This window comes from Marmota marmota, unplaced genomic scaffold, assembly GCF_001458135.2.
Source record: "Marmota marmota marmota unplaced genomic scaffold, marMar, whole genome shotgun sequence".
Classification (NCBI taxonomy): Eukaryota; Metazoa; Chordata; class Mammalia; order Rodentia; family Sciuridae; genus Marmota; species Marmota marmota.
The window spans coordinates 2041623-2053599 of record NW_026000001.1 but is presented as its reverse complement, the minus strand read 5'-3'; the positions used below and the strand labels follow the sequence as shown (position 1 = coordinate 2053599).

The 11977-nt window shown below is 54.9% G+C and overlaps 1 protein-coding gene across 3 annotated transcripts in view; it reads left to right on the top strand.

Annotated features, from left to right (window-relative positions):
- CUNH11orf24 (chromosome unknown C11orf24 homolog) overlaps window positions 1–3239 on the top strand; it is a 10649-nt gene extending 7410 nt beyond the window's left edge. For 2 of the 3 annotated variants that reach the window (XM_048807777.1, XM_015503259.2), the window contains exons 3-5: window positions 400–502; window positions 987–1142; window positions 1783–3239. In XM_048807777.1, the coding sequence (XP_048663734.1) occupies window positions 481–502; window positions 987–1142; window positions 1783–2936 (1332 nt within the window). In that variant the 5' untranslated portion in view covers window positions 400–480 and the 3' untranslated portion in view covers window positions 2937–3239. The remainder of the gene's footprint in view (window positions 1–399; window positions 503–986; window positions 1143–1782) is intronic. The other variant, XM_015503260.2, reaches the window with a different exon arrangement.
- Window positions 3240–11977: the final 8738 nt, after the last annotated feature.

Sequence of the window (11977 nt, the reverse complement as noted above, 5' to 3'; positions counted from 1 at the left end):
TTAACCACTTAGCCACATCTCCAGCCCTTTTTCTTATTTAGAGACAGGATTTTTTTTTTTTTAGTTTTCGGCGGACACAACATCTTTGTATGTGGTGCTGAGGATCGAACCCAGGCCGCACGCATGCCAGGCGAGCGCGCTACCGCTTGAGCCACATCCCCAGCCCAAGACAGGATTTTTATTTTTAATATTTATTTTTTAGTTATAGGTGGACACAATACCTTTATTTTATTTATTTTTTATGTGGTGCTGAGGATCCAACCCCATGCCTCACGCATGCTGGGCAAGCACTCTATCTCTGAGCCACAATCCCAGCCTCAAGAGACAGGATCTTGCTGAGTAGCTTAGGTTTTCACTAAATTGCTGAGGCTGGCCTCAAACTTATGATCCTCCTGTCAGCCTTGAAGCCACTGGGATTACAGGCGTGCACCACCATGCCCAGCTCATTTTTCATCTTTTGTCTGCCTGGAACAGGAGTAGATGCTCAGCAAATGGGGGAGGGGTAAGTAAGTGGGTGGGTGGGGGTGGGGAATATTCAGGTGTACTAGTGGGGGATGGGGTGGTGGGTGGTTCCATGATGCCCCTATGTGAAGGGTGTGGTCAGATGACATAGGGCACATGGGACCCGGGCCTAACTTGTTCTCTGCCAACCTTGAGAGAAGCTGAGGACCAGGACTTGGCCACTCTCGATGTGAAAGGTCTTGGTGTGGTGAGTCGTGGCCTTCTCCTATCCTTCCAGACCCTGGCCTCTGGGCTGGGGGAGTAGACTCATCCAGGCTGAGACTCAGAGTGAAGGTGGGTCAGGCACTTCAGCCGCTAACCAGGCAGGCCGTTGTTACCAGCAGGCTGCCACCTGGTGCTTTGCCTGGCCTGATCTTGGCTCAGTTTGCACCCTGGGCCCTCTAGAGCCCTCCAGGGTGGCTGCGGTGTTCAGGCAGGTGTTGCTGATCAGACGCCTTCTGACCGGGGTGCCTTCTTGACCCCAGATCCTTCAGCCAAGCAGAAAGCTACCGCTGACAGCCTGAGAGCCTCAGGGACTGCCCTGCCCTGCTCAGACTCCCCCAAGATGTGGACAGCCCTCATGCTGGTTTGGCTTTCCTCCTTGTCCTTATTTGGAAGCCAAGTGGCATCTCAGGAGCCAGGTAAGTGCAAAAGCTGTGTGGCTTCTGGACAGACCCCTGGTTGGCCCCCAAGCACCCTGAGCCCATGAGAGAGGTGTCTGCAATCCCTGGAGATTCCCAGGTGCTGGGCTGGGAAAGGGTCGTGTGAGTGGGGACCCCCAGAAGGACAGAGCAGTGGAGCCCTGGTGGGGAGTTCAGTCATTCCCCTCCAGAATTTAGCTGCCTCCTCCACTGCCCCAGGCCTGTTCATCTCCAGGAATTCCCATACAGACCCTGTTCCAATGCTAAGGGATCTTGCAGGATTCGAGCCCATAAGGCCAGCTACCTGCTCCATAAACCCAGGAGCATGCACGATGGGTTTGTTTTAATGGCGTATCATACCCGCAGTGCAAGACTTTCAGCCATATTTGGGGATCAAATAGCAAAGCTTTTCAGCCTCCACCAGGCCAGAGTTCAGAGAAGGTGAAGGATTCCAAAAGCAGAGTGCCTGGGCTTCTCCAGTGGGCAGGAATAGGAGCCGCGGTCACCAGTGGCTCCCTGCACGCACTGGGTGGAGAGGAGAGTCCCGCCAAGCCAACCCTGGGCGCTGGCGCTCAGGGACCACAGGGGGGGCGCACCCGCATGTGGCTGGAAGTGATCGCATCTCTTTTTATGCTTTAAGGGTCTCTAATCCCTAACAAGACAGAAAATGTGTTAGTGAAGAAAAATGCGTCCCTGGACGCTGATGACAAAACCACCACAGTGACACACGCTCCTGTCATGTTGACCCAAGCGACTGTGGCAGCCAAGCTTACCTTTGCTCCAGCCTCAGCAGAGACGACACAGAAGACAAATGTGAGCACTCCAGCGGCTGCCCCCCCATCGCCTATCCCCACATCTGTACAATGGACCCCATCCACAGCAGCTGCCGGACCGCCGTCTCCCAGCTCGCCCCTCGCAGGAGGACCCCCGTCTCCCGGCTCACCCCTCGCAGGAGGACCCCCATCTCCTGGCTCGCCCCTCTCAGGAGGACCCACGTCTCCCAGCTCGCTCCTCACAGGAGGACCACGTGGCAGTGCACTGCCCGGAGCAGCAGCAGTGGCAACAGAGGCCACGCGGGCCCTGGCTGCTACTGCGACCAGTACCAGCCGTCCCAGCAGCACGCTGCATCCTGCAGAGCACATGCCCCACAGCTCCACGGCAAGCCCCGCACCCCCGGCCCGTCCCCAAGCACAAGATCCCACCGTCCGGGTGTTGCCAAGCCAGCCAGTGCTCAACACAACAGGGTGGTCCACACGCCCCCCAGACACCACCCCAGAGCCCACCACCACCCACTCCGAGACTCCAGTGTCCTCGACAGTGGAGACTGTGGTTTCCTTGACGGCAGTGACCGCCACCCAGGTACGAGCCGAGAAGCCAACTGCCAACACAGTGCCAGTGCCTCACACCAGCCCAACCCCTGAGGTGGAGGCCACATCCCCCACCACTCAGCCAAGCCGGTCGTCACCCACCCAGGGGGCCAGTGGCCCAGGCACACTACAAACACTGGAGCAGGTGAAAACCAAGACCACACCTGGTGCTGCCTCCACGGGGCCCACACCCACGGACATGTGCCCACTCAGCACCCAAGGCCAGTACCTGGTGGTCACCACCGAGCCCCTGACCCCGTCCTTGGTGAACAAGACGTTCCTCCTGGCGGTGCTGGTGCTCGGGGTGACCCTGTTCATCACAGTGCTGGTGTTGTTTGCCCTCCAAGCCTACGAGAGCTACAAGAAGAAGGACTACACGCAGGTGGACTACCTGATCAACGGCATGTACGCAGACTCCGAGATGTGACCAAGGAGCGGGCGGCCCCTCCTCCGCCCTCCATTCTGCCTCTAAACCGAACCAAGTGCTTCCAGATCTCTCGGTGCAATTCAGAGATAAGCCAGATGCTTAGACACATTTAATCCATGTTAGATTAACTCCTCCATCACGAAAGAGTTGCTGCTTTTCATATTTATTTTTGTAAATGATCATGTGCTTGGGAGCAGCCGGGATCCTGCTGTGGGTGGGGCGGCAGGCAGGTGGGCAGGCCCTGGCCCGCCCGGCCCCAGTGTGTCAGATCCTGACCAGAATTAAAGCGATGTCTGCTCTCTACTCAAGACGTCTGCTCGGGTGTCAGTGTGTGCTGCCCGCCGAAGCCCAGGCCGGAGCCTTGGCATTTTTCTTCTCTTTTTTTTACCTAGAGGCCCATGGTCCGCGCAGGCGCTCCACGCCCAGTCCTAGAGCAGCAGCCCGACATCTGCCTTTGTAAACATTCAATGTAATGGAGGCCCTGGAGGGTCTGCTGTGTCTGGCCCAATTTCATGTGCTTCCTCTGATGCCCAAGCCTGCCCGGACACCTGCCAGGAGACCCCCAACCTGTGTTGTCCTGTGGCCTGTGGCCTGCTGTGGCAGCCTCTTGGAGCATGATTTGGGCAGGAAAGGGCCAAATCCAGCACATGCTCCACACAGCACAGCCAGAATCTTCCCAGTACACAGTTGAGGAGTTAGGATGATGGCTACTAGTCTAATGAGGCCAAGTCCGTTTCCCCGGGTCACCCTAGGCCCCAGAGCCTAGTCCTTAGCAGGATACTTCTGGACCCCCAGGTCTCTTCTGAACAGCAGCCAAAGGCAACTTTTTCAGGCCACTGTCCTGCAAATGCAGGTAACTCACCAAGCCCTCATCTGGCAGATCAGTCCCATAGTCTGCATTTTAAAGATGGGACCACTGAGGCCCAGAGAGGTCTAAATACTGGTTTTAGAGTCGGCTCTTGAACTTTCTTTACCAACTGCCCAGGCTGAGTGTGGCCTTTGATCTCATCCACCTGCCCAAAACATTGAGAACTGATGGGGCACATGCAGGGCTGGGCACCCAGGCCAGGTCTGCAGCTGCCAACAACCTAACATAAGTTGTGGAATGTTTCAGAGCTCTGCTTCATCTGGGAAGTAGAGACCATGCCTTCAGGGCGGGCATGGTGGCTCTTGCCTGGCCCCACACAGGGCGGGGAGTTAGTCTTCCTCCCCAGCTCAGTGCCACAGCCAAGGCTGGCTTCCTCTGACATCGCCCTTTGCCTTCCCAGAGACCACTCTGGGCTGGGGCCCAGGGTCCAGTTTCCCATCTAAGTTCTGCCTTGACCAAAAAGGATTTCAGGTGGCCCATGATAAAAAGGCAGCAAACTCCCTGACCATTTGGAAAGTCCCCACTGGGGGAAGTGCCAATACAGAGGTACAACTCCCACTCTGCTGTCTTCTCGCTGTAGCTAGCTGACCCCCTGCAGCTTGCTCTGGCCCTTCCGTTGGCCTGGCCCGCCCACCAGCCAAGAGGGTGACTGCTTCAGCCCCTAGCTCATCGTCCTTGCTGTCCTGGGCTCCTTGCAGCTCACAGCATTGTCCTCAAGAGTCTGAGCGGCCACCTGCTGCTGGAAGCAGGCAGCTCTGCCCTCCAGAGGAGGAGAATCAGGGGCAGGGGGCTTTGGAGGATGCTCTTTCCTCTGCCACCATCACCCCAGGGGTGGTAAGGGCAGCTCCCCTCCTGGCTGGTGGAGTCTTACCATGGGGAGCCAGAGCCCTGTGCTGGAGGCTGTTGTGGGGATGGAGGAAAAGGAGCAGCCACAGGGCTGGAGGGAGGCAGAGTCAGCCTGACACTGTCCCAGCCAGGGGCCCAAATTCCTTCATCGCCTAGGGCAGCCGGTTGCACTCTCTGTGCCTCCCTCGTGGAGAGCCTACTCCCTGCTATTTACTGTCCTTTTCTTGAGGATTGCTCTCCCGGGGGCCACAAGGACCTCAAAAATCAGGGCATCCAAGGCTGAGTCCAACATCAGCCCCACGACCCTCCATGTGCCAAAAGTATCACTGCTTACCTGAGCTAGAGACCTGTTTCAACCCTGGGTCCAGCTGCAGCCCTGCCACTGGCTGCCCACCCATCTGCTCCCAAGCAGCCCCAGCCCATGTCCTCTATTGCCACAGCTGTCCCTGCCCAGCACCCTTCCCTAGGAAACCCTCTGGTGGGTCATGGACACACACAGCGCAAGAGAAAGAGCCAGGCTCATGAAGGCCCCTCCACGCGGGGCTGCCACTCTGGACTGAGCTGTCTCTCTGCCTCGGAGGACAGGTCGTGCAGTGAGCCAGGCCTTGGTAACTGTTGTTTGCCACCTGGCTGTGAACTCAGGATAAGAGGCCCATCCCCACCCTCCAAAGACTCTCAGTGCCGAGAGCGAGGTCCACCTGGCCCTGGTGGGAGAACAGTGAAGAAGGGACAGGTGGGAACTCGGGAGGTGCCTAGCTACCTGGAGAGCCCGGGGAAGGCTGCCTGGCAGAGGGGGCTTCAGGGCTTTCTGTTCCTGCAACAGGGTGGCCGCTGATCCAGGGCACAGCGCAGCACTGGCTCACGGCAGGGGCAGTCCCTATTTGATGGACAAATCTGCACTCAAGTTACCAGAAGGCCAAGGTGAAAGTGAGAGTTGATTCAGGTTTCAGCCCCAAAAAGGCTTTGTTTCACAGGACTCTGAGGTGCAAAAAGATCAAGTCCCTTTCCCAAGGTCACCCATCAGGCAAGTGGCAGGATAGGGGCCAGCCTGTTTAGACTGTCCATGATGTTGGCTGGGGAGCAGACGTGCAAGGTGGCCACAGCAAGAGGTTCTGCCTGCAAAGCTGCCGGTAGGTAGGTCCCCGCGGCAAGGGCAGCAGGCGGCAGGTTTCACACAGGGGCGGCCAGTCCCCAGAGGAGGTACAAGGGCGCCCCCTGGTGGCCCAGCTGTGCCTACCCACCTCCAGCTTGGCCTGTGAAACCCCTCCAGCCATCTCCCCTGACTCCGGAAAGCGTCCCAGGATACCCCACACTGGAGAACTGGCCCTGTCGGTGGCGCAGCCCAGATCTCATCTCCCGCTGCGGGTCAGCGTGTTCCAGGTGCAGTGATGCCATTTGTGCCTGTAACTGTCTCCCTGGAGAAGGCAGCCTGCGGGCAAGGAGACTCCGGGAGGGAGCTCACGTCCTGGCCGAGCTGCCCCAGAGCTGGTCGGCCGGGTCACTCGGGGCAAACTGTGTCCACACTTAGCTGTGATTTTTATATCTACTCTTTGCTTAAAAATAAGAGGAGTGGGGGGCTCGTTGGGGCGGTGACGGCAACGCCTGCTGAGCGCTGTCTGCCAGGCCCCAGCCTTCCCTGCTGTCCCCACCATGGCGCTCCCTGCTCCCCACCCCACCCCGCTCCTCCCGCGCTCAGCAGCCAGCAGGATATTTTTAAACCGTAACTCAAATCACAACACTCCTGCTCTGTTCCCTCCGTGGCCTCCCACTGCGATTAGGGAAAAAATCCAAACATTCGAACTAAAAACGCACGTGGCCCGGGGGACAGCATAAAAAGCCTGGGGAACAACGGGGGCTCCGCGGGCGCAGACCGGGAGGCCCGGGGCCCCCGGACCGATGCTAGGCTGGCCAGTGTGGGGAGAAGCGGGACTGGAAGGGGCAGTCAGGGCCCGGCTGGGTGACAGGAACAGGGTGAGGAGCTGGGGGCCCTGGGAAGGTTTCAGCAGAGGGATGACGTCATGGGATCGAGGGTTTAAGCCGCTGTTTTGTGGCTCTGCGGTGTTGACGGATGGAGTGACGCTCTCTGAGATGTGCTTCAAAAGGCGTCACCTCCCAGAGAATGTCCTGGGCGCAACCCAGAAGGTCCACCGCGGCTGTCCATCCAAGACAGGGGCGGGTCCCTGGGGAGGGGGCGTTCCTACTGCTCCAGGCTTGTGTGTCTGGAATTTTCCATGATGAAAAGTTAAAAGAAAAAGGGGGACGGAGGGAGGGTGGAGTTGTGACTTCCATGTCATAAGTGGATCCTCATTCTGGTTGCCAGCAGGAGGGGCTGGGAGGCTGCTCCCTTGTCCCCAGGGTGAGGGTGCTGGCTTGGGCCAGGGAAAGAAGCCAGGGAACCTGGGGACCTGCTTTGGAGGCCGAGTCGATAGGACTGCCACTGTTTCTTTTGTTGTTGATTGGGTTCTGCCGATGGAGCCCAGGACCTGCTGGGCCAGTGCTCTACCACTGAGCCATGCCCAGTCCTTTTTCAAATATTTTGTGACAGAGTCTCACTAAATTGCCTAGGCTGTTCTCCAACTAGCCATCCCCTTGTCTCATCGTCCCAAGCAGCTGGACTTACAGGCATGCACTATGCTGCCTTTTGAAGAGGGGTGTAGGTGGATTTGCGGGGTGGAAATCAAGAGTTCTGCAGTGGGTGTTTAGGCAGAGATGCCTACTGACGTGAGGACGTCGGAACAAGCCCAAAGCTCAGGGAAGACCCTGCAGGAGAGACGCGTATCACAGTCTCCCCACAGTGGGATTTCTGTGCCCATCTCCAGATATGGACACTAAGGACAGGAGGTTAGGGGACTCTCCTGAGGTCATATGTAGGAAAGGGATGTGCCCACATTGAGCCCTGTCCACTTGGCTCCAAAATCTCTGCTTTCTCCCTGCTCCATGGCAGTGTATGCACATGGAATCAACCTGAAGCACTGAATTGCTTGACCAAGCTGCCGCAGCCCAGCTAACCCATCCGGCTTCTTCATGAACCAGCTCAGTGTCCTTGCAGAGAAAGCCCAGGCAGGGCTGGGTTCCACTTGCTGATGACAGGATCCCCTTGGACAGACAAGAGCGAAGCCTGCGCTGTTAACATGCCCAGGAGACAGAGGCCAGCTGGAGGCTGGATGTCCTTGTAAAAGGAAATCTGTGAAAGAGAAGACCCCGCCCCACTCCTGGCCTGGCTCCTGAGTCTTTGGGAGACCCCCTCCCAGCTCAGCATCTGAGAGGCCCAGAGAACAGTTCCAGACCTGGGCAGCTCTTTGTCTCAGGGAACTTATGATTGCGAGGCACAGAAGCCCTAGGCGTTCCACAGAGGGGAGCTTTCTTGCAAAGACAGATCTGCCCAGCCTCCCAGGGCCTGATCTGGCTCTGCCCCTCTTCTCTCTGCTCAGCTCTGGCAAGGCTCTTAGGCCTGGCTTCCTCTAGGGCAGGCCTGGCCTTAACCGTCACCCCATTAGGGACCCATTTCTACTGCCACGTCCAACTCCCAAGGTCCCTGCGTTTCAGTCCACTGTGGCTGAGAGGTCGTCCCTAGTGGGCTGTGGGCACAGCTGGCTGTTAAGGAATGTGGATGAAGAAGAATGACTGTCCACATCTTGGCCCTCAGGCCGGGCCCTGGCCTGAGCTCAAGGACACAAGGCTGCCCTGGCTGTGCCTCCTGCCCTCAGGAGTTGCAGTGGGGAATTCAGATGCGCCTGACAGGTCACCAAGGGCTGCAAGGAAAGTAGACACTCCCAGGCCCTCTGGGAGCTGGACTCAGAGCAGGTCCCTTGCAGGACAAGGCAGTGGCTGAAGATGCCATGGCACAGGGGCAGTGAAGGGCACCAGTGAGAGGCCCAAATGGAAAAGTCCAGGGGGATGGAGGGCAGCTCAAAAGAACCGGCTGGAGGGGCTGGGTTGTGGCTCAGCAGTAGAGCGTCCGCCTAGCACGTGTGAGGTCCTGGGTTCGACCCTCAGCACCACCTAAAAATAAACAAATAAAATAAAGGCATTATGTCCAACTACAACTAAAAAATAAATCTTAAAAAAAAAAGAACTGGCTGGAGCTGCAGAGGCGGAATCCACAGTGCTCCAAAACCAGCTATCAAGAGGAAAGGTTGTGAGCGCGGGCACACCACTGCTGGCCGGTTACCTGTGGCCCCATGACAAATGACCACAGCTTCAGTATTGAAAAGCCCATGCTTGCCAGCTCAGTCTCTTGAGTCAGGATCTGCACAGCTCAGCTGGGTCTCCTGCTTCAGGGTGGCAGAGAACTTTGATCAAGGCATTGGCTTGGACTGTGGTCTCATCCTGATCACAGGCTCCAGTTTCTGTCTTTCTTTTTCTTTTTCTTTCTTTCTTTTTTTCTTTTTTTTGGATAAAACCCAAGGCCTTGAGTATTCTATTCCTGAGCTGCATCTCAACCCCTCCCTTTTATTTTGAGATAGGGGCTCGCTAAGTTGCCCAGTCTAGCCTCCAACTTGTGATCCTCCTGCCTCAGCCTCCCAAATTGCTGGAATGACAGGCATGGCCACTGCACCAGGTAGGCTCTAGCTTCGTATTGGCTCCTGAGGTCCCCTCACTTCCCTGCCATGTGGCTCCCTCCACAGGCACCTGCTATTGTTTGAAAATGGATAGTGTCCCCACAGGTCCAAGTGTTAAAGGCTTGGTCCCCAAGATGGTACTATTGGGAGATGGGGGGACATTGAGAAATAGGACCTAGTGGAATGTCCTAGGGTCACTGGGAGTGTGTCCTGGGGAGATAGTGGGACCCCAGCCTTTCAGTCCCTCACTGGCTCATGATGAAAACGGTTTACTCTGCCACCCACATGGGCCATGATGTGCTACCCTCACTAAAGGCCCAAAATGACAGGGATGCCTGGTCTCAGAATAGAAAACCCCCAGAACCATGAGCTCAATAAACCCTTTCTCTTTAAAAGGTAAGGCCTCAGCCAGGGTGGAATCCCAGCGGCTCAGGAGGCTGAGGCAGGAGGATCACAAGCTCAAAGCCAGCCTCGGCAACTTACGGAGCTCCTATCTCAAAATAAAGATAGAAAAGGAGCACAGGTATAGACAGCTTAGTGGTAGAGTGTCGCGTTCCTCACAACAAAAACACTCAGAGTCACTCCAGGGGAACTGGGCTGCGTGAAATAACAAGAGACAGACATACCTTTTTCTTTGGGGTCCTGTGACGGCTCCTCTGACCTTAGGGATCCGTGGAAAGAGAGAGCAAGTGCTGAACCCTTTTATTGAAGCCACTCAAATGAGGCCAGGGGTCAGGTGTCAGGGGGCTGAGTCTAGCTTCATGATGTCTGCTGTCAGCAGGTTGACTGACATCTAGGAAGGCCACACCCAAAGGCAGAGCAAGAGAAGGGGACACACAAAGGGCGTTTCCATGGAACATTCTATCCCCAACAGGGCAAGGGGTAATATCACAAAGGAACAGGTGAGCGTAGCTCGACCCCTGGGGCGACACACCTACATCTGCAGACGCCTCCTCAAACTCCCAGGACCAGGGCAATGTCCAGGTCAGAGCCTCTCAGCTCCCGGAAGGAGAATGCAAGATCACTCAGAGTGGCAGCCCTCGGCAGAGCACCCCTGAGTTCAATCTCCAGTACGGCGAACACACCAACCAACCACAAAGGAAGTTGCCTGAGGTATTGTGTTACCGTACTGCCGAGCTGGCAGATACGGCTGCTCACAACAACCTTTTCATTTTCTTTGGTAAAGTTCACATGATATAGAACTTTTCTTTTAACCCTTTTTAAATGTCCGATTCAGTGACAGTAAGTACATTCACAGTGCTGTGTAGCGATCCAACTATCTATTTCCAGAACTGTTTCTGGTTCTGTTTCTGTAACTAGTACACGTGACTTTCTAAACCTCTTGTGTGCTTGCTTTCTATTATGGTTGATCTGGAATGTCCCCCAAAGGCTCATGTATTGAAGGCTTGGTCTCCAGAACAGCAGTGTTCACAGGTGGGGCTTTGGAAAGTGGTTAGATGATGAGGGTTCTGATCTCATCAATGGATTAATCCACTGATGGCTTCATAATTTGATGGCATTTTGGGTGGTGGTGGAAACTGTGGGATGTGGGAACTTGTTGAAGGAGGTGGGTCCTTGAGGGCGTGCCCTTGGGGACTGTATCTTGTCCCCAGCTTCTTCCTCTTCCCCCCACCTGCCTCCTGGCTTCCATGAGGTAATCAACTTTGTTTTGCCGCCATGGTTGCTCCAATGGAGTCCCTACTCTGCCATTCTACACAATATCATGATCTTTTGTAAAGTAAACATAATTGTGATCATGTACATTCCGTCACCTCAGCTGCATTCTGTTGGTTAAAAGCAAGTCACAAGTCTGTCCCAAACAAGGTCATGAATCCCAGGAAGCAGGGGTCCTGGGAGCCACCTTAGACTCTAATATATGCTTGTGTATTATGTTACTTCTAAATAAACAAGCAAATACATAAGAGTGGAGAAAGTTCTGGAAGAAGAGGTCCAGGGATTGTTTGAAGGGGATAGAAAAAGTTAAGAAGGTAAAATTTTAACTTTTTAGAAGGAAATATATTCAAATACTAAATAACCAAGGAATCGTAAGCATCTCCTTTAGAGAAAAGATAAATATTAATATTTGAGCTGAGTCTGGATTCTTCTGGAAGAACAGAACATCTTTTAGCTTAAGAATGTCCAGCTACTCCCTTGGCCTGTGGCAGGTCCGCCCCAGACACTGCAGGGCCCAGGACAAGAGCATAAACAGAGAAGCATGTGGCTGGATACTTAGACTCCCTTCCTCTTCTCCTCACTTTCCCCTCCCTTTCTGAACAGTTTAGTCCAAAAAACATTAAGTAGGCAGAACGTACTCTGTGTTCCTGTGGGTGGAGGAGCAGCTATGGGTTCCCGGAGGGCAGGGCCAGGACCAGGGTGAGTCCAGGCAGCTACTCACCATTGTGTAGGATTTAAAAGGGTGCCCCAAGCCCAGCAGTTCAGATTTAAAAAAAAAAAAAAAAAAACATTATAATGGAACAGTTTTAAAAACCAATGAATTCAAATAATCCATAATGAGAAAAGTATCAGACTATCAGTTTTATTGATTTTTTTGCAGTACCAAGGATTGAACCCAGGACTTCACACATGCTAGGCAAGCACCCTACCACTGAGTGGCATCCCAGTTCTTATTTTATTTTGGTACAAGGTCTCCTTAAATTGGGCAGACTGGCCTATAACTTGCAATCCTCAAGCCACAGCCTCCCCAATGGCTGGGTAACAGTGTGGGCTACCACCCCCTCCAGTTTTTTTTTTTTTTTTTTTTTTAA